Here is a 25,386-nt window from a genome sequence, read left to right as displayed (position 1 = left end):
TGTAAAGTACTGTTTTTATCTAACAGAATAAGAAACATTGCTTCAAGCTCAGTGCCCAAACCACAGTGAGATAAGTAGGATACTATGCAATTTTTCTATATTCCCAAAGTTGGGAACTAAATCATTCCCTTGACCCTTTGACCAGCTTTATCTCAGAAATTTATTAGACAGCCATTTCTTTCCTAGGCCAAACATTCTTCCCAAGAGCTGTAATGAATCAGTGAAGTGTGCCTTTCCCTGAAGAGCTGTGAGTTACTGAGCACAGGGCCTCACCACTGGTTCTTAGGAGCTCAAAGAGCCATGCAGCCTGCTAAGGAACAGGTGAGTCAGAAGGGTCTGGGGGCTATAACAATCTGCTGACCAGGCATGGTGGCCCATATCTATAACCTCAGGATTTAGATTTTGAGGCCAGCCTGGGCTACATGAGGTGACCCAAGGGTAGGGATATATAGCACTTGCCTAGCATGGTCAAGGGCTTCAGTTCCAGCCCCAGGACTGAGAAAAACAAGGCAAAAATCCCACTGAGGGAAGAGAGCTGATATTCATGTTGTCAATGTTCCAATCTCTGAGAAAAACCAGCAAGCTATCTGATTCCATCAGAGAGAGAGAGAGAACCCCTGCAACCTCAGTAGCAAAATGGAACTCTAGTCTAGGAGAGATGTCCTGAGCGTTAAGTGGAGCTTGTATTGTAGAAAGTTTACATAACTTGATCTTTAATGTTGGCTAGGTTGCAAAGTTCTTCCATTTGATAGTCTTCACTGACAGCATGAGCCTGTGTCAGCACAGCTGGGGTTCGTCCTCAGCCCCCACATAAGCAGTGCCTCTTCCCTGGTGGAAGTGACCACAAAGGACATAGCAGGCGGCTAAGGTCCAGCCCATCTTTCTTCTTTGTGTCTGTAGGAGCCCAGCTTTCCTGGGTCACTGTTCTGTGTTAGGCCTACCTCATCTTGTTAGGATCTCTTGGGTGATGTGGGCCTGTGCTAAGAACTCTGAAGTGGTGATCATGACTATAGCTTGTGTGGATTGCTTCCTAGTAATTTTTACACCTCTGTCCTGTCCTCCTCAAATTGGAGGGTGGGCAGGAAGCAGGGCCTAGCCTCTGATGCCTGCATGACATTGTGATTCGTTCAGCTGTCCTATACCTTAGGAGGAGACCCACCTGATAGGGGCTGGGTGAAGCCCAGGCTCCTGCTGCCCAGGGGTCCTCGCCAAGGCACTGGAGAGCCGTGAAGTCCTGTTCAAGGGATCAGCAGGCAGAGGCTTCTGAGGAGGGCTGGGCTTGTGGGACCCCTGCAAGAGATAAGAGATCACATGTAACCCCTCAGCCCAGGGACCAGAAGCTGTGTTCAGGAAAGCAGTGAGTTGCTGCAGAGCCCTGATTTCACTTCCTGAGCATCATCCTCTCACTGTACAAGACAGGCCCTTTGCTAGCTGCCTTGTGAAATTTTCTGTAACAAAAGACATGTCCATAGGCTCATATAGGTACACTCAAATGTGTGTCTTAGGGGGTGTTCTCTACCAGTGCCCCAGGGGATGGATTAAAATTTGTGGTGCTGTCAGGTGATTTTTAGTTTACAGAGGTCTGGAATGGTTCAATTAGATGCACGGCCCAGAGGACGACTGCCCTTTGCCTGTCCCCACAGAGACGCTGCTCTGTACAGTGCTGTGCAGCTCTTCCTCCCAAACGCATGCACTAGTTTGTTCGAAGGATCCACACTGGGGCCTGTGGGACAAGTCAAGTTCTATTTGAGGCCTACGGGGACATGTATCACAGGCCAGAAGGCGGGCAGGAACTTGGGGGTTAGCTCTCACTGGGTTATATCCACAGACCACGGCTCTGAAAGTTGTACAAGTGGGCCTTTCTGGAAATGGGGGAAAACAGGTCTGATCTCAGGGCTGCGATGATGGCTCAGCCGTTAAGAGCACTGGATGTTTTTCCAGAGGACCTGAATTCATTTCCAGTATCCACATGGTGCCTAACAACCGTCCATAACTCCAGTTCCAGGGGATCCAATACCCTCTTCTAACCTCCTTGGGCACTGCATGACACGGGTGCACTTACATACATGTAGGCAATTCACTCATACACAAAACTGCCCAGGAAGTTCTTCAGCATTTAAGGCCCCCTTCACAAATGGAGCCTATACCCATCATCATTGCAAAGAACCTGCTGGTGGACATGTTGTAGGCTCTAGGGGAGAACCTGCTACTATTATTTTGCTAAATAGACACACCATTAAACTGACTCTAATGACTTACTGTTACACCCATAGGTGAGTGCCCGTCTCAGCTCTCACCAGAGACACGTCTTACAATAGATGGTGGGCAACATCCAGTGAGTGAGACCGCTCAGCCATCATGGAGCACCCATATCACACCCTCTCCTCCCAAGGTCTGGGATCATTGCAGAAGAGGGGGTGGGGAGATTGTGAGAACCAGAGGTGGTGGATGAATACAAGGAAACCAGGTTTTCCTGACACAATAGAGCATTTGCACATATGAACCCACAGCAGTAGTCGCAGCATAGAAAAGATCTGCCCAAGTCTAAGCCAGCCAAAATCCCAGCACGGAGGGGGATGTAGACAGGAAGCCGCAGCCCAGCTGGGGATCTGGAGGCAATTGATAGCTGCTGGGAGAGTCAGTTTTCTTTGATGGTGTGATGTACCACACATCAGCATGGACCCACACTTAAGGATGCAGGTACACAAACTGGAATCAATGGACTTTTAAAAATGGAGGACACAAAGTGGGGTGGAGGTCTGAGTGTTACTGAAATACATTGTGTGAGAAACTCTCAAAAATCAATAAACATTTTTAAAAGTTCCCACCACATAGACAATTAATGGAAACAGGAGAAACCAAAGCTCGCTCTTTACCTGGGAAAGGGTATGTCTGGTCATTATGACACTGTGTTCTAAGCTTTGGTGGTAATAGAATGGGGGACAGACTGTCCTGATAATTAAGTGATCTGATGTACCATTGTCCACAGCTGGGGAGGGGCACATTTGTGGTCCCAGCTACTTAGGTGACTAAGGACTGCCTGAGGTAACAGCATGACCCCATCTCGAAAACAGAACAAAAAGGGGTGCTGTCCGAGGACTTGTCCCACATATCCAGGAAGACCCAAACATTACTTCTGTTCGACTTTTACAGTCCTTATACTAAAATCACATCTCCCCATCCACAGAGAGTGCAGCTTCACAGATAAAACAGAATCTCCATCAAACATCTTTCTGCAAAGCGAAGGAGTCACTATAGAAATCTGTAAAGCACAGGTGTGTGGGAAATATGCCACTGGGCATGGAAGGAGCCACTGAAGAGAGGGCAGGATATAGGTGGCCCGTCCACGTCAGCTCTCATCAAAGGACACAGACAGCAGATGCCTGAGGCAGGAAGACAGCAGATGCCTGAGGCAGGAATAAAGAGCTCATCGTGTGCCTGAGAGCACAGCCTGTGCACCCAGTCAGGCCCGACCCACTTAGCCTCTTCACACAGAGCCTGACATGCAGTCACCAGCCAGTGAGACTTAGCAGCTGCTATTGAGTTACAGCTGTGACTGACAGTGATGTCACTCTCTCAGAGCACCCTGACCCAGCAAGCTCAGGGCAGTGAAGAAGGACCACAAATGAACTTCCGTTTCTCATCACAGAACAGAACGACGAGCGAGTCAGCCATGTGCAATGTAAAATGGAAGCACACACAACATGGAAAGACAGGGTCTGAAAGATTCATCACAAAGCAATACGAATTTTGCTGCTGAGTATGACTGACTGTAGTCTGGACAGTAAAGATAACGTTGGTTTTTGCTGGTGTGCTGGAGGAAAAGCGAGTGAAAGATTCATCACAAAGCAATACGAATTTTGCTGCTGAGTATGACTGACTAGTCTGGACAGTAAAGATAACGTTGGTTTTCGCTGGTGTGCTGGAGGAAAAGCGAAGTGTGTGTTAGGATCTATCACAAGATATTCAGATTTATCATGGAATCTTAGAGAATACTTAGGTTGGCTGTTCATGGTGACTCGCCTGAGATATTCCCAATTTATGTGTATTGTCCTGTTATTAATCAAGTTTTCTCGTTAGGTTTTCAGCTGCTAAGGACAAATACTATGTTTACCACAGTGATCAAACTTCCAGCACCCCACGTGCTGACTGCCAGTCCTTGAGACCTGGGCATAGCGAAAGTCTTCCTCTGTCCCCTATTGCCAGGGCAGCCATGTGTTTCTAAATGGAAACACGGAGCAAACGACACACAGAGACGGTACCTGAGTCAGATGCTGGCTTCCTGTTAGGCCCGATGAAGACAGAATGGCCAGGGAATAGTGGGTTGGTCCAGGAAGGTGAGCTCCCACTTTTCACCTCTGATGTGGGGACCTGGAACCCCTGAAACATGGGGCAAGAAACCCCAGCTGCCTGCCTGGCTTTGGCCTGGGTAGAAGGTACGTTTTCAGGCTCTGTCTTGCTGTGCTCTTGTCTTGCTGTCTTTGTAAAACTGGAGCCTGGGTTTTCCAGAGAAGCCCAGCCTCCTCTGCAGGGAGCTAGAGGACTCCAGCTGGCTTACACTTGATACATTTTCTTTAGATCTATCTGGGTTTTAAACCAAATTCAAACATCACCCCTCGTCCCCCGGGTTCTGCAGAGAACACCCACTGGGGTCCCAGCCTCTTTCTGCCTGTGTTGTAGCAATACAGCTCAGGTCCTTGAAAACAAACATTCCAAAATGAAGTGGTCAGCCTGCTTCCTGGACCGTCATCCCAAGGAATTCTCTGCTGTTATCAGCTTGCATACCCTCTACAGTGGCTACAGAGAGGCCCGTGTGGGAAGATTGGAAGCCATTGCCACAGAACGTCAGAGCTGCCACACAGGACCCAGGGCAGCAGAAAAACCCCTCACTGTACCCAGTCATCCAGTCTCTAGCTTAGATTGTGGACATTATGACCCTAGAAACAACTGTTACCAACCACAGCACCCAGGGCACAGAGCTGATTACAGGAGGCTCCTCCACAGCCCGAACCATAGCAGGCCTGGTCGCCAAAAACCTCCCTTTCTCTAAAAACAACTGCAATCATTAGATAAGAGGAATACTTGCAATTTTTCGTAAGAGTCAGATCTTGGGGGCTGGAGAGATGGCTCAGCAGTTAAGAGCACTGGCTGCTTTTGCAAAGGACCCAGGTTTGAGTCTCTACGCTCACATGGCAGCTAATAACTGCCCATAACTCCAGTTCCAGGGGATTTGACACCCTCTTCTTATATCCATGGGCATTGCATGACACGGGTGCATCTACGTACATGCAAGCAATATACTCATAAAAATAAAATATTTTAAGAGTCAGATCTTACAGCTGTAAGATATCAAACCAAAATCTATGTGCAAGATGAAGCTTTGAGAGGAAAGGAGGGTAGGGAGACTATAGGCCCGTGGCAGGTTGTGGAAACCTGAGTCCTGCTGTGACTCCCTTCCACAGTGAGGAATCCAGAATTCAAAAGTCAGGACCTTTGGGTAGAAGCCAACTGGCCTAGTTTAATGGGATGACACGCTCTTCCTAACCTCTGTTCAATAAAGCTGGCTCTCAAAAGAGGGTGTCAGGTTAAGGACTGTTTAGATATAAATGCACACTACTTTCTACCCCAAGCGGATTGCAAGGAGTGTTCCCTTGGTGCGGGGCACACCGCACCAGGAAAAGAACCTGGGTGATTCAGTAGGCCCCAAACCACTGCTGTCCTGGGCACCCAGTAGAGAAGAAACAAGTCCTCGAGAGGAAGGCGGCGGCTTCTTCCTGCACCTCACAGATCCACTCCCAGAAATGAAGAACAAAGGGACACCCCAGGAGGCAAAGGGGGTGGCGACGGTGACACCGCAGTGCACCCAGAGACTTCAGATCAGGAACCATAACAAATGTTCTCACTGTGCCTGCAGAAACAAGAGCCAGCACGTCCCCAGCCAAAGAGAACCGAGAAGGGGAAAAAGCAGATCAGGAACGAATCTAAGCACAAGTCCCATGAAATGCAGTTTGAATTGAAAAACATACTATATATAAAAATAAGGGCTGGAGGGATGGCTCAGCGGCTAACAGCATGGGCTGCTCTTACAGAGGACCTGGGTTCAGTTCCCAGCACCCACACGTCAGCTACCAGCCATCTGTAACGCCAGTTCCACAGGATCCAGTGCCTTTTCCTCGTCTCCATAGGCAGTGAATGCGCATGTGGAGCACACGCACGTGCAGACAAAACACTCATCACATAGATCTTAATTTGATGACATGCTTGTGACAGTGATTGTATCTGTGGGGATCCAAAGAAATCCTAGTATTGCAATCTTTAAGTTTTCCTTTTTTAAAACAGGGAGGGATGTATAAGCAATTTTGAAATTTAGACACATATCCAGAAAAACAGAACAATGGTTATTTCTGTGTGATATAAATGTGGGCAATTCAAAGTTCTTTTAAAAGCTTTGTTGCATTCTAAGTATTTTATAAATTGAAAATGTTTCCAGCCTCTAGACCAAAAAATAAAATATCCATTCCTGTAAGGTTGTCTGTACACTGGGTAAGAGGGATTTTCCTTTTTCTTTACCTGTTTTCTGTCTGTGTCACATTTATCTATTTTAAATATTTGATCTAGTTTTTAGTTGATAAAATTGGAATGCAGTTATTTTTTTCTAGATGACCAGCTAGAAATTATTTTATGTGTTTGCATGTTTTGCCTGCGTGCATGTAAGTGCACCACATGTGTGCAGTGCCCATAGAGGCCAGAAGAAGGCATTGGATCCCCTGGAACTGGAGTTATAGATGGTTGTTAGCCACCATTTGGGAGCTGGGAACTGAACCTGGGTCCTCTGTGACAGCCAGTGCTGTTAACCATTGAGCCATCTCACCAGTCCCACTGTACTTATATCCTTTATTGGCCATATTTTCTTTAGTCCAATTATCTGACTTCTCAGCTCTGCCATCCAATCAGAGAATCAGCTTTGTGTGTGTGTACATGCATGCCTATGTACATGTTGGAGGTCAGAGAACAACCTCAAGTGTTATTTCTCAGATGCTGTCCACCTTGTTTTTAAGACAGGGTCTCTTTCTAGCCTGGAACTCACCAAGTAGGAGGGGCTGGCTGACCATCAAGCCCCAGGGATCCTCCTCCCTTTCCCCCAGTGCCAGGATTACAGACACAGGTCGCCACACCTGGGTTTACATGGGTTGGAGGCCTGGAAGGCTTCGTGCTAGTAGGAATAGTACTTCACAGATGAATCCAGCCCGACACGGCACTGTCTCCGGCAGCACCAGTGGCCTCAGGTAACCCTTGAATCTCCCTTGTAGATCTGAGATTCTACCACCTGGCCCCTCGGGCTTGGGATGGTTACATGCAGGTTTGTAACAGAGGGCATGTAGTAAGCCTTTGCTGAACTTCTGACCTACCACCTACCCTTCCATCTTAACTATGTCCCCATTTGTTTCTTTAGCTTATTTCATTTTTACTGATGCTTTTATATAAACATTTTGTCTAAGAATTTCTCTGTAAGCACTGTCTCACCTGTGCTCACTGGTTCTAATTTGTAGTGAATTATATTTTAAACCCTACAGACATCTGGGGCCAGAATACGGCCGCTTAAAAGGAAGCCATTAGAAACAAACCACACTGCTATCGGTCAGGGACAGATTAAGGCACAATATGGCCCTACGATAAAATACTGTGCGACCAGAGCAAACACGGCAGCTGCGCCTCACGGTGTACAGAGCAACCTCAGCAGAACTGAGTACGCACATTACACGCTGCCAGAGGTCATGAGGTGACGCAATGGCAAGGTGACAACTGCTGAAATCAGACAGGAGTTTGCTGGGGGGCTGTGGAGAGAGGTCGAGACTTCTCACTGTGCTCCAGACTGCCTTATAAGGCTCAAAGACGTGCTTCCGGTAAGAGAGCCTCGAGACAGGCAGACTGCGTTCTGTACAACCTTTTACACTGCAGAGATGCTGAATTACAGCCACACAAATCACCTACTACAAAAGCAAAGGCCAAAATACCCAGCACCACTGTGCATGCAAATTTCCACATTCACAGCAACAGAAAGGGGGGAACATGCCCCTGCCTTCTCTCTCCCTTGAAAGACTTCCCTGGCAATATGCATTCTCTGGCATTTTCTTTCTTTCCAGAGAGTCACAGGGACATCCACTGCAGTGAGTGCTTTTTTAAAAGACAGCTGGTGGCTCTGTCACATGACATTAGTGTGAGACATGGAACCAAGGACAGTTGAGTCAGCTTCTGACACACTGGGCAGTTGGCAAGGAGAGGTTGGCCAGAGCCTATGATCTCCGTAGTGACGTCTTAGATTTATAGGAGCAATGCACTCAGATTTCTGTTATCTGTGACTCCTTGAGTGTGCTGGCCCATAGGGAGTAACCAACTCATAACAAGACCAGTTTCAACTGTCTAAAGCCCACACCAGCCTACTTGCTACATACCTACTGTATTCAGCAGGTTAGAGAGTGGTGTGCCCAACATAAAGAGCCACAGGGCCAGGTTGGAGAGATGGCTCAGCAGTTAAGAGCACCAACTTCTCTTGCAGAGGACCTGGGTTCGATTCCCAGCACCCACATGGTGGCTAATGGTCATCTGGAACTCCAGTTCCAGGGGATCCAATGCCACCTTCTGACCTCTGTGGGCAATGCATGATACAGGTGAACTTACACACATGCAGACAATAGTCACAGTCACAGGGCTTTCTGAATGGAGCAGAGACGCACAGGGCTTTCTGAATGGAGCAGAGATGCACAGGCAGCTGTAGGCTCAGGCAGTCAGGCAAGGGGACCTCGTGGGAGGACTGGAAAAGGCAGGAAAGAGACACCTTTGGAGAAGGGTCTCAGATGCAAGGCCAAGACCTGGAAAGCCGGAGTAGACCCCCAAAGGTACCCTCCAGGAGCACTCCCCACTGTCAGCCTGTGGTTTGCCTGAGGGAATGAGACTACGTCCTTTCTAATGAGACTACGTCCTTTCTATCGCATCCTCCGCAGGAATGCATATTGATGAATGAATGACCTTATTACATAATTGGCATTTCTGATGAGCAAAGACCTCAATTATCACATCTCAGCTGACCACATGGGCCAGAAGGGTGCACTCCTCCATCCATTCCAAGCTGAATTCACTGTGTTGAACAGTTTGGAGGTGTGGGTTGGGTTGGAGTGAACTGGCCATTTACCTGATGGTCCTAAAATCAGGCTTTGAATTACTTTGCTTGGTGGTTATACCACCCTTTCAAAGTAGTTACGGCAATTGGCTGTTGCTTCCCAGTAACAGCCCTGCTTCAAGGGGAAGGGGAGGTGTGGGTCTCCTGGTAGCTCTCCACTGCTGCCCCCGTAACTACTCCGTTCAAAGTAGTTACGGCAATTGGCTGTTGCTTCCCAGTAACAGCCCTGCTTGAAGGGGAAGGGGAGGTGTGGGTCTCCTGGTAGCTCTCCACTGCTGCCCCCGCAACTACTCCAGTGAAGTTCTAACTCAGCCGGCTTTTCCTGGAAGAGCCTGTCCCAGCCCAGCCGGCCTCATTTTACACATACTGTATGCTGTGAATGATGTATAGTCACGGGTATGTTGATCAGAAGTGTCTGTTAAAACATGGGGCTGAAGATCTGCCCCCCACAGAAGAGACCAGATTGCCGTCACTGGAAGTGCTGTGGCACCACAGGGCCCTTCCTACTGTGGCTGTGCTCATCAGGGGCTTAGGAATGACTGGCTGGGTCATACTAGGAACAAAAGAAAAGAGCACTGCACAACTTTCCATACAAACAGAGGCTCTATGCTGATGGAATGTGTGACATTACTGCGCCTTGCTCCTCCCGTACATGGGAGCATAGCGTCTTCTCTCTGCTCAGGGTAGAAACATCTGCCAAGCACTCAGCCCTGCGGTACCTGGCATGTATGTGGTATTCCATAAAGATTTGCTTATTTTTAATTTTTTTTTGTCTTTTTGAGACGGTCTCCTTGTAGCCCCAGCTGCCCTAGAGCTCACTATGTAGATAGACCAGGGTGGCCTCGAACTCACAAAGATCCGCCTGTCTCTGCCTTCTGAGTGCTGGGGTTAAAAGTGTGCGCCACCACACCTGGCCCATTTTTAATGGTTTTAGAATCATTCAAAACACAACCAGAAGCTTCTTGTATCAAAACATGCGCGCGTGCGCGCATACACACACACACACACAAAATTTGGTTATAAGTCTAAAATCCTGCTATTGCTGTTTCGCTGTAATTCCTGCCATGTAGACATATGGTGTCCAAGCAGGAGGATGAATAATCTCTTGGGTCAATCAGCAATTTCCAGAAAGGGCCAGGATTTAGCAAAAAAAAAACAGTTTTCCCAAGAGATGGATTCAGTTTTAAAATTTTCCAATAGTCTAATGCAACTGGGAAAATAATCTTAGCTTAGATTAGTTCTGTAATTCACCAGAGACTTTACTTCCTAACATTTTCCAGGAAAGCAAGAGGCTTAAAAAAACAAAAACCAGGGGCCAGAGAGATGGTTAAGAGCTCTAACTGCTCTTGCAGAGGACCTGGGTTCAGTTTCCAGCACCCACATGGCAGCCAACAACAGTCTATAACTCCAGTTCTAGGGGCTTCAATGCCCTCTTCTGGCTTTCATGGGCACACTGACATACATGCAGGAAAAACACTCATAAAATAGAAATTAAAAAAAAAACCCAAATCAAGTATGTCTGCATTTTAGCAGGTGTCATTGAAATGCCACTTTATGGAACAGATGATTAGAGAAGCAAATAGGAGCACACTGGACCAGTGGCACGGGCGAGGCTCTGCTTATCAGAATGGCTGCTAATGAACTGAAGGCCCCACTGACATCCTCTTTAGGGCCCAAGCACATCGAGTCTGACAGTGGAAAATTGTGTTTCGATCTGCTGCATCCTAGCCCTGTCTCCTCTAGACATAATTTTCTGTGAGCTGAGCAATTTATTTCTCAGCTGGGACACTGAGATGTTTTTGTTTAAAGTATAAGTGAATCAATTAACCCAGTAAATGGGAATCAACTGAACACCGCATTTCAGTTAGGGTGTCTTGAGTCCAGGGAACCCTGTAGGCCATGTCCCTACTTCCCTACCTCCAGGAACAAAGTGAGGCACACTGTGGGCTCAGTGGGTACAGTACTTCTCACTGAAGCGTGAGGACCTGAACCCATATATAGCTGAACACCGTAGTGTGCACATCCATAATCCCAGTACTCCTAGGAGGAGAGGGGAGGTGGGGGCAGGGGAATCCCTGGAAGCTCTGCTCAGGTCCACACGTAGACCTTCCTCCAACCTTATTTTCTTCCCTTCTTTCCCCCTTCGAGAGTCAGTAATGAGCTCTAGCCAGCAGCACTAGCTGCAGAAGATCCCCCTGATGCTTCAAAGGGTCACAAAAGATAGGAGCATGCTTGCCTTGTCTCATCTCCACTCATCAGGTGCACGCTCCTGGCAGAGTGCGGACCTAAGGTGCAAGTCAGGGCCCAGGCAGATTCAACACCCAGTAGAGAACTATTCATCCATGCTTTCTGCTCTGGCACAGAGCTGCAGATGCCAGATGCCCCCTCAAACCCTTCTCCCCACATTCAACCTCTGGTTTTATGAGCTTGGCGGTAGCTGGGCTTTGTTAGTTGACCATAGTAAGTTACTATCCTCAAAAATAGCTGTCACGAGGAAAAGGAAAGGGAATTAAAGCTGTTTCCTTTATCAAGACCGAGCGGCTGGGACCAGTGAGATGGCTCAGAGGGTAAAGGTTCTTGCCAGGTAAAAGCTTGTGAGGCAAACCTGATGACCTGGGTTCAATTCCTGAAACCCATGTAAAAAAATCTTGACACAGTGGTGCATATCTGTAACCATAGTGCTCCCACAACAAGCTGGGACAAGATTGTTCTCTGACCTCTACACATGCATGTGGCACGTGTGTGTATACACACAACAAAGCCTGAATTCCAAGTGACACTCTGTCACAACAGGAAAGAGAACATGTTGAGTTGGTTCAACTGTCCTAATTTAAAAAAAATATTTTTATTTTATGTGTATGTGTGTATTGCCTGCATGTAGGTCAGTGCACCCATGTCATGCAATGCCTGCGGAGGTCAGAAGAGGCTGTCGGATCCCCTGGGACTGGAGTTACAGACAGCTGTTAGGTGCCATGTGGGTGCTGGGATTCAAACCCATGTCTTCTGCAAGAACAACCAGTATTCTTAACCGCTGAGCCATCTCTCCAGCCCCTACTGTCCTAATTTTTAAAGATCAAACAACATTTTATGAAAGATAAAATGCTTTCTAGAAAGAAACAGCTTGCCCTTTAAATGGAAGGCTAAACAACTTTATGTTTATGATAGTGTTTTCTTCCCCCCTGGAATGTTTACATAGTAAATTTGCACAGGTGAAGCAGGGTTAGCTGTGGAGGTATGTGCATGTCATGCCATGGGAGTGGAGCATGGAGCAAGCATTGGTGAATTCAGTGTAACGAGTCAGTGAACTCAGTTCATGCTGCCAAGCAAGAGTCACCTCCAGATACTTGCCCCACTTGGGTGGAATTGATCCAGGTCCCTTTGTGTGGTGGGAGAAAAATCACAGTGAACAATGTGGAGTTCTCAGTGACAAGTGGTTCAAAGGGAAGATTCTTGTAGTTTTACAAATCAGAAGGCCATTGGGCGGCCTGCTTTGAAAGAGCCGAGTCTTTAGGCACTGGTGACTGGAGGACTCTGTTCTGACCATACTGTTGGTACCAGTTTGGCTGTGTGCACAGGTGGGCTGTGTAAAGGGAGGAATAAAATGGCTCGATGTGAGGAAATGTGCAGGGTGGTGCCTACAGACTGGGAGCACCTGAGACGTGTGTGCATGATGCTGAGTGTTGGTGTGTTTCCCAGGGCTCACACAGCCTGTCAGTCTTGGAGTCCACAATCCAGACAAGTTTAGGATGTGCCTGTTGCTTTGCAGCAAGGTAAACCAAGGCAGGTTAGAAAAACAAAGAGAAATGACAGAACTGTCAGCAGTCCACAGGTCCAACTGAAGACACAGAGGGAGAGGGAGTCACAGGCGTGCAAGACGCGAGAGAACTCATGAAAGGAAAGGTTAATTGTCATAATATTGAAAACCAGAGTTCTGACTTGCCAAAAAATCAAGACAGAATAATTAATCATGGAAATTCCTTTACAAAAGTAACTTCCATATCAGCAAAGAAAACTCCCCTGAAAACAAAAGGAATGGGAATAGACAACGCACAGACATGCGCAGTTAGTGGTATTGCTCTGCGGAGCTGGCTGGTACATATGTACTGATGTCACATTAATAGCATGAAGCCAGTCATGGTACAAGGTTTTAGAGCAGAGAAACTTGCTGAAAGGAGGGCCTTTTTTTTTTTTTTTTTTTTTTTTTAAATAAATGTTTACCAGTTCACTACCGGCTGCTAGATACAAAGTAGTAGCTCAGAGGTACCTGCAATGTGACACATACCAAAAGCAGTGAGGCTGGGACAGGACAGAATGCGCATCTATTTTGAAAAATTTTGTTGCTGAATTTGCGTATTCCATACTGAACATCCTAATGCACTTTATGCCCCTCTCCCCTGACTGGATTTCATACGTTCTGTCATTTATGTTAAGGCCTATCATGTCCCCAGATGTCCCTCACTACTTGTCCATTCACTGAGGTCTAGTCAGCCTATCTGGAATCCTCCCTTTAAGAAGATCAGCTCTTCCTCGCCCAGCAGTAATCAGCTGCCAATGGGTCTTCAGCTAAGATTGGGGCCTGCTGCCCATTTCCCCAGTTCCGTGCTGGGTTTTTGTCTGCTTGAGTTTGTATAGGACTTATGCTGACACCATTGCTGTAGGTTCATATCAGAAGGGTCTCAGGAGCCGATAGGGCTCTGTTTCCATATGGTCATGCACCTCCTCCCTGGCTCTTACAATCTTCCAGAATGTATCTGACCCTATTCCTCCTGCTAACTACAACAAAAAGTTCATGAAACAAGTGATGGGAATATGAAAATTGAACAGGTATTTTTGCAGTAGGATATAGCGTCCTTTGGGCAGATGCCGAAGAGTGGTGTGGCTGGATCATATGGTAGGTCGATTTCTAGTGCGGAATCTCCACACTGGTTTCTATGGTAGCTGCATCAGTTTGTGTTTCATCAGCAGCGGGATAAGAGTTCCCTCTCCCCACATCATCGCCAGTGTTTGTCCTGGCTTGTTTTTTGGCTCTTAGCCATTCCGAATGGGATAACATAACATCTCAAAGTGGTTTTAGTTTGCATTTCCCTGACGACTAAAGATGTTGAACACTTTCTTAAGTATTTTTCAAGCCATTTGTGCTTCATCTTTTGAGAACTCCCTGTTCAGCTCCTTGCCTCATTTTTAAATTGGGTTGTTTGTTTTATTGATGTTTAGTATTTTGAAGTTTTGGTCCCTATATCTATGCATGCTACTGGAAGAAATAAACTAACCATTAACCTTACCCAGTTGTAAATCCTGTGTGCTTCAACAATTGACTTGGCAAGATATGGCCTTGGGTACAATACTGGTTTGAATGTTATAGGAGTAATCAATCACTTTCTAATTGGATTTAGGTCCACTTCATAGGATGGAGCCCATATCTGACATTGATATCAGGCCTAGGAACATGTGGGTAGACAGGACACGGGTCATAAGGGAGAGCATATTATTCTGCTAATAGATATAGCATTGAAACAACTCAATGAATTACTGTTGTAGATTACTGCATCTCTCAACTTTCACCAGAGAAGCTTCCTTATGCAGCAGATGGGGATTAACACAGAAACCCACACTGGCCAATGAGCAGAGAACAAGAGACCGCAGAGCGCTTATCCCTGAATTGGATACCTACATCAAAATTTTCCCTCCAAAGACTCAGGGATCATTGTGGAAGAGGTGGGGGAAAGATTCTAACAGCCAGAGGTAGTGGATGACCAGCAGCTGGGAAGTTACTCATATGAACTCAGCAATGGTGACGGCATGCACAAGCCCCATGTAAGTTCGAGCCAGACAAAATCCCAGCATAGACATGGGGAACTGGGTAAAATAGCCCAACCCTACCTGAGGAGCAATGGCTGCTGGGAAGGGCAGAGGAAGTCTCTTTTAAGGGTGTGACTCTTGGTAGATTAACCAGGCTCCAGTGGATGGACCCATACTGAAGGACGTTTGGAGACACAAATTTGACTCTATAGGCCTTTATAATAGAGTACATGAAATTGGGCAGGGGACAGTAAGGGGCGAGGTGCAGATATGGGAGGGGATCTAAATACTGTCAAAATACATTGCATGACATTTTCAAAAATTCAATTTTAAAAAAGAATCAGCTGAAGTGATTCTCAGTGTACATAAAGGCAGTGTTTTCAAGACATTTGTTATAACAACAGGGAAAAGAGATCTAAAGAGCTGAGTTTCCACATTCCCCCCGAAGTTACAGAATACTGACGTGCTGTGATGAACATGTTTCCAGAGGTGGTTTTTTCCCCCCATCGAGGTGATTTTTTCCCCCAGGAGACAGTTATCAATATTTTGAAATATAATTACAACTGTTACAAGTGCCATTGTCTATTGATAGATGTCGAGGTTGCTGAACCTCCCACAATGCACATGGAAATCCCACACAGCAGTTAGCCAGGCCCAGATGGCAAAATGCAGTGGAGTCACAGATAAAACTATAAATGACAGCATCGTAGGTCAATCAACCTCAAATACTAAAAAATGTTCAAATCACAGAAATGCAGGAAAGAGAGAAGCAGTGAAACTCAGGACCAACAAATGTGAGGCCCTGGAGTCTCAACGTAAACAACTCCATCCAATGTAAAGGGTCTGAGTCATTAAGAGATGTGACTGGCACAATGAGTAAAGCGAATGCATGGCCCAACTATATGTTGTCTACAAAAAACTCTACAAATATAATGGCATAAGCAGGTAAAAAGAAAAAGACTGGAAAAAGACATATTTTGCAAACACTAGTTAAGAGAAAGCTAATGTGGGCGTAATACCAGAGGAAGAAGACTTCAGACCAAAGATGAGCCAAGCTGAAGACGGTCAAGTTCACGATGATAAAAGGACCTTCCCATGCAAGACGACACATGGAAAACCAACAAAACTTCAACATACCCAAAGCAGAAACGAATGGACAGAGGCACACTTATCCTGGGACACTTCAACCACCCCCTCTCGGGTACTGAGTAAACTACTTGATAGAAAGAAAATGGAGATGTTACGTTTTACCTATCAAATTAGCAAAGCTGTGAAATATCAGTATTTGATACTATCAAGGTGGCTAGTCGGAGGATCCAAAGACATGCAGTACTTGGAACAAACATTTAACATACCCGACTGTTTTTCTTTTTTGAGACAGGGTCTCTCTGTAGCCTCAGCTCACCTGGAACTCGCTTTATAGACCAGGCTAGCCTCAATCTCATAGAGATCCGCCTGCCTCTGCCTCCCTAGTGCTGGGATTAAAGGCATGCCCTATCACACCCATTGCTAGACTATTTTTTCAATCCCATATTTCACTTGGAATCTCTTCTAAAGACATAAAGAAGTTCAAAATTTATCTGTCTAGATTTTCCTAACAAGAGCTGTTCATGAAGTGAAAATCATAGCTGTCAAACTTGCCCACTAATTGGCAGGTACTTCAACGAGTATTCTGTACCCCTGCTGAGTACTGCTGGTAAGAGAACATTTTATAAGCTCCGTAATGCCAAGGCACTTGGAAACAATCTTAAGGCAGAACCACAGAACATAAAGCTGTGCACCTACAGGAGAACACCAATTACGTTAAAGATACAATTATAAATGTGTATAAATGCTAGAAGAAAATAAAGCAGTAACACTAAAAATTATTTTATTGCCCAGGCTGCTGACAACACCCACATCATTCTTAAAGTGTCATGGTTTAAATCCCAGTGTCCTATTTACTTTTATGTGCCTGGGTGTTTTGCCGTCACGTTATCGAAGTACACCCATATGTGTAAACCTGAGGAGGCCAGAAGAGGTTGCTGGATTCCCCAGAACTGGACTTATGGATGGTGTTAGCTACCATGCAGGTGCTGGGAATTGAAGACAGGTCCTCTGCAAGAGCAGTCAGTGTTAACCTCTGAGCCATCTCTCCAGTCCTAAATCCCAACATTTTAAATGATAGGTCATGTAACTCAGCAAGCAGTAACCAGATCTAATTCAAAGTCAAATGTAATCTGTGGTGTTTCAAGCAGCACGTGCCTGGATTGCATCATGTGACTTCGCCGTAGCTTTGGGTCAGAACACAATGTGCATGCTGTCATACCACATGCCACCAGTAAATGCTGCCTGAGACAATTCAGCTCAGATTCGAGTCTTTGTTGTGAGTTGTAGTGCTTTTAAGGTACAGAAAAGAGTTTATGCTCTTACAGAAACAAAGGTTTAATTACAGAAAACAGACTTTAGCTATTTTCCTATCTTGGTTTCTTTTCCATATAAGTATGAAATTATATCTTTGTGTTGGATTAGAATGTTTGACTTTAGAATCTATAAAAATAAGTGTAGTTCTCCTCGGTCATCAAAGAAGCTTCCTTTTGGAACAGATAAAGATATCTTTATGATCATAAAGATACACAATTGGTCAAGTTGCAAAGAATAAGTGACCATGGGCTGCTCAGCCCCAATTGATACATGTGCAATGCAAACCCTACACCCAAGGCTCAGGGAACATCATGGAAGAGGGGCCAGAAAGGTAAGAGCCAGAGGACCAGGACGCCTGCAGCTAGGTAGTGTCTTCTAGACATGACAGGGAGGCCACATCCAGGAAATCTCCACAGTATGGCTGCCTAACAAGACCTACATAACAGACGATACCAAGAGCTGCCTGAGAAGTTACTCAATCCCAGAGGTCATCCATAAACACATGCACCTACTAGTACCATTAAATGGACTCACTAGATTGCATGCGTGTGCACACACACACACACACACACGCATACACACACAGAACAATGATAAAGAGGAGGTCAGGAAATTGAGGAGTGCAGGGATAGAAGTGATAGGAATACCATACTCTTGCATGAAGTTCTCAAAAGTAATAAAAAATTTAAATTAAAAAATTGCTTGAGGGTTAGCAAGATGGCTCAGCAGGTAATGGCACTTACTGCCAAACCTGATGACCTGAGTTCAATCCCTGGAACTCATACACTGGGAGAGAGCCAATTCCTGCAAGTTGTCTTCTGAGCGCCATACTCATGCCACAGCATGCACACTTGCATTTGTACACACTCATACACAATACACAAACATTAAAAAATTTAAGAAAAAATTGTTTAAGTTGTTGACTTGAGTTTTGTAAAGTCATTCAATGAATTTTGGTTTGGGATTAAGACAGAATTTCCAATAATTTCTGAAATGGCCCTAAACATATCTTTGCCCATTTTGTTCCAAGAATGTGCACAAGGAGGCAGTCTGAGCATTGACAATTAATTATAAAGGTCAAAATATTGATCAAATCTGACAAACATTGATGAGATCCTATCTTCTATAGTATCAAATATTCAGACAAACTTTAGCTCTTATATAAAAATAAGCCCATCTGTCTCAGTGGGCAACTTTGCTGCCATCTATAACAAAAGGTGAAATTATATGTTGGCCAAAGAATTAAAAAAAATTTATGACCTATTATTACTAGCTTTTATATGTATATGTGTATATATATATATATATATATATATGTGTGTGTGTGTGTGTGTGTGTGTGTGTGTGTGTGTGTGCAGGGTCCTATTAAAATTTCTATGGGGGTAAAGGGAAAGAGGAGCTCAGAAGAGGGAGGACCATAAGAATAGTTCTTATCAAGGAAGAAATGGGGAAAATGGGGATACTTTACTGGGGAGAGTGTGGAAGGAGGGTTAGACAGGGAGGAGAGAGAGAAGAGACATAAATAAGGCCTAGCTAGTGTAAAAAAAAAGAGGGAATCATATTAGTACAAAAACCTATTGAAAAATTACACATACACTATCTCTACATGAGTCCATGTGTACACTGAAGGCTACTTAACAAGGAACAGTACCAGGCAGGGGGAACCTCCCTTTGAATTGTTGGTCAAGGTAGTCCAAGAGGCTCCCCAAATTACACAGGCTATTTCCTTAGACCTTGATTGCCTCCCAGAACTTGAAGATAAGACCCTATTGCTGAAGACAAGATTTGGAGCAGTGGAGCTGGAGCTGACCTGGAAGCTGCCCCCTGAAGGTAAACTCTCACAGCTTTGGAGAACACTACGCAAGCAGCTAAGGGAGAACATCAACAGATGGTTCAACTCCAGCTTCAAGGCCTTAGAATCACTCAATGAGTGGCACAGCAAACTATATTGGGGACAATAATGGCACTTTCATCTTGGGGGTAATCAACTGTGACTTAATCAGACTTAAAGCCCACTCAGTGGAAGGAAATTCATGTGTAGTACTGTAAACATAGCCAAATACACATGGCTGGAGAGGTCACAGATCTTAGAGAAAACCCCAAGGCTTTCACATTCCTAGACAAATGTAATTTCTTCCTAAGTTCAAAATATAAATCCTTAAATTTATGGACAAGTATCCCAGTCACCACTCATCAAAGAAGCTTCTTTTTCAACAGACAGAGATTATTACAGAGTTCTACAACTGGTCACACACAGAGATTGTCTGTGAATTGCCCAAGCCTAAGTGACACATCTAGGATGCAATCTCTACACCTAAGGCTCATGGAACATAGAACAAGGGCTAAAGAGGACACTCATGCATCTCTAATTTTCATCAATGAAGCTCCCTCATACAACAGAGGGCCAGGAACACAAAAGGCCACAAATGGCCAAAGTGGGGAGAATCAGAGTCTGCCGAGTATGGGTCCTTGGACAGGACCCACCCACCCAGGGCTCAGAGTTACTGTGGAAGAGGGGGCGGAAAGACTGTAAGAGCCAGGGAGGAGGTGCATGACCATATGGAAATAGAGTCCTATAGGCTCCTGGGACCTGCTCATATGAACCTACAGCAATGGTGTCAGCACGCACAAGACCCATGCAAACTCAGACAAAAACCCAGCATAGGACTGGGGAAATGGGCAGCAGGCCCCAATCTTAGCTGAAGAACTATTGGCAGCTGATTACTGCTGGGTGAGGAAGAGCTGATCTTCTTAAAGGGAGGATTCCAGATAGGTTGACTAGACCTCAGTGGATGAACTTGCATTGAAGGATGTCTGGGGACACTAACGTGACATGATAGGCCTTAACACAAATGACAAAAACGCATAAATTCCAGTTGGGGGGGGCTATAGGAGTCTCACAGTGGGGAAGGAGATTTAAAGAAGATTAAGATGTTCTGTATGAAATACATAAAAATTCAATAAAAAATTTATGAAAAAAAAATATTCTCAGGTAAAAATGACTTCCAAGTGGAAAATTATTTTCAGAAGCCCTAGTTTAAATGATAAATTCCATTGGCATGGAAACTACTCTCAATATTTTAAAAGTTACTAAAATATTCAAAATGTTATATCACAGTCTTGCTCTAAGCACTGTGTGTGATTTATCTCAGTTAACCATCTGAATAACTGAATTATTCCATTTTACACAGGCACTAAGTTGAGCAACTTGGCCAAACACACATTAGCAAGTAGCAGAACCTGAATTTGAACTACATCCCATTTGGTCAGCATTGGAGGTGTACCTGGGCCTGCCTGAGTGCAGGGTTGGAGGGCAGGGGCCTGGCTGGCCCGCTAGGTGCACGCAGGGCATGGTGGAGAGGTGGGAGCACTCGCTGAGGCGACTGGGCCTGAGGGAGGGCTCCTGTGTGGAGGGGTCTGCTGATGTCAATGCTTTGGCGCTGTGGGGACCTCCCATCCTGCAGGGGCAAAGCAGAGAGTCACACTGTGAGCATTTCACCACTTCAGGAGCCCCTGAGCAAAGGGCAGTGCTGGTGCATCTGTAACAGCTGACTGCGTGACATCTCATACTTGTAAAAGCAGCACCCCTCCGCCCCCAAAGCTGGAAGAGAGAGATGCATTATTATGTAGATTAAAAGAAATAGCAAAACCAAAATGCTTACCACCTTGAAGGCTGGAGCATGACTCAGTATAAAGCTAGCATCTGCTATGTACGTAGACCCGTCTCTATTAGCCAATCAAACTGTTTTAATTAACAAATAGGTGAGGAAGTACCAAGTCCAAGACACTGGCTGGATCACAAGGACACTGCAGACAAGGCTGAGCATGGCCTGAGGAACGAGGGCCTGGTCTCTGGACGAGCTTCCCTTGTGTTTAGAGGGAGGACCAGAGCAGGTGCGACGATGCCTGATTTTTAGGTTCCTACCTCTTACTCCCTTTCTTTCTTTCTTTTTTTTTTTTTGCTTTCTATTTTTTAAGAAATATTTTCTATGTGTTTGAGTGTATTGCCTGCATGTATGTAAGTGTGCCCGTGTCATGCAATGCCCATGGATGTCAGAAGAGGGTGTCAGATCTCCTGGACCTAGAGTTACAGATGGTTGCTAGCCTTTATATGGGTGCTGGGAACCAAACCCAGGCTCTCTGCAAGAGCAGCCAGTGCTCTTAACTGCTGAGCCATCTCTCCAGCCCCTCACTTTCCATTTGAAAACAAACTTCATTGAGGTATAACTGATACATGATTAACTGCATGTACTTAATATGCACAATTTAGTATTTTGACCTTTTCTGCATCTATGTTTTGTGACAAGCTCTTACTATGTAGCCCAGGCTGGCCTTCAACCAGAGCTCCTCCTGCCCGAGCCTCGCCATGTACTGGGATAGTAGGCATGTGCCACTATCTCTGGCTTGACTGATGTTTACACCCATGAAGCTATCAGAGTGACCATGACAATGTGCCCATCACCTCAAAGAGTTTCCTTGTCACCCGTACCTTCCCTCCGTCTCCCTCCCTTGGACGCTGGCACCCACTGACCCACTTTGCATCATGGTAAATTAGCTTGCATAAAGTTGTACATAAATGGGACCATTGAGGATACACTCTGTTTGGTTACTTTTGCTCGGAATGACCGCTTTGAGCTTTACCCCTGATGTTATGTATGCCAGCGGCTGATCCCTTCTTACTGTTGCATAGTAACCCACTATGTTGAACCCTTTTACCTGTTGACGGACATTTGGGTCATTTCCAGGTTTGGCTCTTGCTTTTAGCCCTCATTAAAGCACACCATTCTAGCTGGTGGGTCTATGTTCAGAGATGAACAGAGGTGAAGAATACCAAGAGTAATTCCTCTATTCAAGCCCACTCTCTATTTTTGAATCAAGGGCAGTAAATCAGCATACTGCCTCCTGAATATGTGACTAATATTCTTCCCAATCACTTAAAACCTGTTATTTTTATATGTATGAGTACATTGCCTGCACCCGGGTCATGCAATGTCATAAGTCAAAAGGGGGCGAATTCCCCTGGAACTAAAGTTAAGGATGGTTGTTAGCTGCCATGTGGGTGCTGGGAGTCGAACCTGGGTCCTCTGCAAGGGTAGCCAGTACTCTTACCTGCTGAATCATCTCTCTAGCCCCCCAATCATTTACTCCTTGATATCTGTCTTGTTCCCTATTATAATTTGCTCTTTCATTGAACGAGTTTGTGCTGGTCAGACAATGCATCGCTATTACCAAACTCCTGATAAACAGCTTGAGGAAGAAAAGATTTATTAAAGCTCATGGCTTCAGAGGTGCAGCCTGTGGTTGCTTGGCCCTGAGCCCTTGGATAGAACAGCTTGGCAAAAGTGTGTGGTAGAACCTTGTGACGGATAGGAAAAAGGGAGGGAGGAAGTAACAGGGAGCAGGTATAGTCTTCAAACACAGTGCCCCCCCCCCCCCAGGGATCTGCGTCCTTGGACTAGGCTGTATTTCCTAATGTTTACCTTCACCTCTCCAAAGAGCACCTCTTGGCTAGGGCCCATGGAGGGCATTTCATACTCAAACCATTAGAGAATTCAGTATTTAAGAATTCTTGGGGATAAACAACAAAAAATTGAGACAGTGGGGAAGTGTGGGATACTTTGGGTTAAGGACACAGTTCTTTGAAATAATAGAGCAAACAGAGCCTTCACAGCGCTGGCAAAACTGAGGCTCAGTAGAATTTAGACACTGGCCAGAGAGCTCACCCAGACCCAGCTGATGGCCTTTGGAAACACAGGGGTCACCTATGTCACGAGTCTGCTCCCCAGTGCATTCCCAATGGGACCTCCTGGGAACAAGGTAGGTTGAGATACTGCAGGGAGGGATCGTACTTGTAATATCCACACCGCATGCCATGCGAGGACACTGCCTCCTCAGAATCTGGTAGGGATCTCGAGATGTTACTCTGGGGCCTCTCTCCAAGCCCTGACCATCTCAGGGATGGGTTCAGTACATCCTGCTTGAACTGACGGCGATGGCTCAGCATTTCACAGCATCATAGAAAGCCACATCCCCATGCAATCTTGTATTATAAAGCTCACATCTTCATGGGCTTGTTTCTTACCTTGGGAATGCTGGACTGTAGTGGTCTGCTTGTCAGAAGGCCTTTTCCGAGATGGGTGGGGTGAGCCTGGCCTGGGGGAGAGCCATTGGGTGTCCGGGAAGGGCGCACACACCTGGAAGGCACCAGCACAAGCTGACCGCGGGGCTTACCCTTTCTCTTTACCTTAATTTTCATATATTCTTCGTGGTGATGCTTAGAATGGTATTTATTTTAACTCTATAAGATTAAACATTCAGAGGAAAAAATTATCTAACACATTTATGAGATGAAAAATATTGATTTTTCTGCCCCTACACCCAGCCATTATTCTGTCAAATTAGTTCTTGAAACCCATAAGAAAGTTTGCATTCTTTGGACATGTGGGGGATGTTTCATATGAGGCTGGCATTTTAGTAGTAGTGTCTCTAAGCATATCTGGGCCCAAAACATTTCGGTGTCTGTGTGTCTTATAATAATTAATGCAAGAATGAAGGAAGCTTCCAAGCAGAATTCACCAACACCCTGCTTATTTATGTAACGGACAGAACATAGTTTGAAGGGAGACTTCAAGAGACAGCTGGCCTGGCAGAAATCTACCAAAATGAAAATAAAATAAACCCTAAAGACCCAGTGTTACGATCCAGACATTCTGCCTTTCTCTGTTGGACACTCTTGCTACACCATTTCTCAGACAGATGAGACACCTTAGCTTCTCCATGGTGGTTTTCTTATGTGCAAAGAGCAGCCGGATCAAGGTCTTCCTTTTGAGATAAACCACAAAACCAGCAGCCAGCAGGCACAGGACGCTCACCAGGATTCCTATAGTCAGGCCTTGGTTATCTGAAACAAAACACAGTTGACTCAGGGGAGGAGGTGGTTCCAATAAAATACAGGAGACATCACACCGTGACATTTATGGCAGAGTGAACTTTGAAGGAACAGAGACGGAGGAGTAAATCCCCGAATGGCATCCTATTAAATTAGTCTTACTTCAAAGGTCGTGTTTGAGGTCCCAGTCTATGTCGCCATCATTCATGTGTGACAGCTCTGGAACTTGCTAGTGCAGGAACTTGGTCTGGTAGGTGGGACCCTGGCTGGACCACACAGACTCCCCCAGGCACAGCAACAGCCGAACGAGCTGTGTAGCCACACAAAGTACCAGGGGACTATTTATTGGGATGGGAGACTCGAAACTGTCATCTTCCAGCCTGCTCTGTGACAGCCCGCTCCGTGTGCTATAGTTATTTGCTTTTATTTTCTTAAAAATGCTACTCAATTTCTAAACATCTCAAATTACAGAGTAAAAAAACCCAGCAGCTTAAATGAAGTGACCCCGTGTTTGGATTCGTTATGTTAGGGACTTAACAATGCAGACTTTGGGGGCAAGGTCCTCACTGTTGGGAGAATGTTGTGCAAATTCCCTATGAAACTGTAGGGCTGAGTGGTAGAGTTCAGCTGGTAGAGTGCATGGCTAGCATGCACAAAGTCTTGGGTTCGAGCCTCAGCACCCTATAAACCAACCAAGCGGGTGTGGCGGTACATGCCTGTGACCCCACCACTTGCCAGGCAGAGACAGGAGGATCAGAAGTTTGAGGTCATTTGTTTGGCCCCATAGTGAGTTTGAAGGCATCCTAGGATTTTTTTTTTTTTAAAAAGAACTTTTTCCTGTTGTAACTTGATGCCCTTTAATTTAGCACACTGAAGGGTCTTGTCAAGGGCTTAAAAAATGAACAGCAAACTCTCACCCTAGCTTCTGAGGGCAGTGATGGCTGGAGATGTTCTGAGGAGACACCAGGAATTATGGGAGGTTTCTTTGTGATGGTGTACAGCTTGCCAAGTCCTGGAGAACAGGGATCTCAACTAGCCTGTTTACCCTAGGTGTGTTCGGGCTACATATAGTAGGTGCCTACAGTCCTTGCAGGCTGTTGGGACCCAGGCTCCCCCT

At 45.7% G+C, this 25,386-nt stretch overlaps 1 protein-coding gene across 1 annotated transcript in view; it reads right to left on the bottom strand.

Moving 5' to 3' along the window:
* Adam12 (ADAM metallopeptidase domain 12) overlaps positions 1 to 25,386 on the bottom strand; it is a gene marked incomplete at its 5' end in the record, with an annotated part of 371,815 nt that overhangs the window by 5,491 nt on the left and 340,938 nt on the right. The window contains 4 exons of the mRNA XM_017801328.2: positions 1,160 to 1,290; positions 20,665 to 20,838; positions 23,463 to 23,574; positions 24,146 to 24,281. Coding sequence (XP_017656817.2) covers positions 1,160 to 1,290; positions 20,665 to 20,838; positions 23,463 to 23,574; positions 24,146 to 24,281 — 553 coding nt within the window. The remainder of the gene's footprint in view (positions 1 to 1,159; positions 1,291 to 20,664; positions 20,839 to 23,462; positions 23,575 to 24,145; positions 24,282 to 25,386) is intronic.

Source organism: Nannospalax galili, unplaced genomic scaffold (genome assembly GCF_000622305.1).
Source record: "Nannospalax galili isolate Female #2095 unplaced genomic scaffold, S.galili_v1.0 scaffold362, whole genome shotgun sequence".
Lineage (NCBI taxonomy): Eukaryota > Metazoa > Chordata > Mammalia > Rodentia > Spalacidae > Nannospalax > Nannospalax galili.
This window is presented reverse-complemented; position numbering and strand designations above follow the sequence as displayed.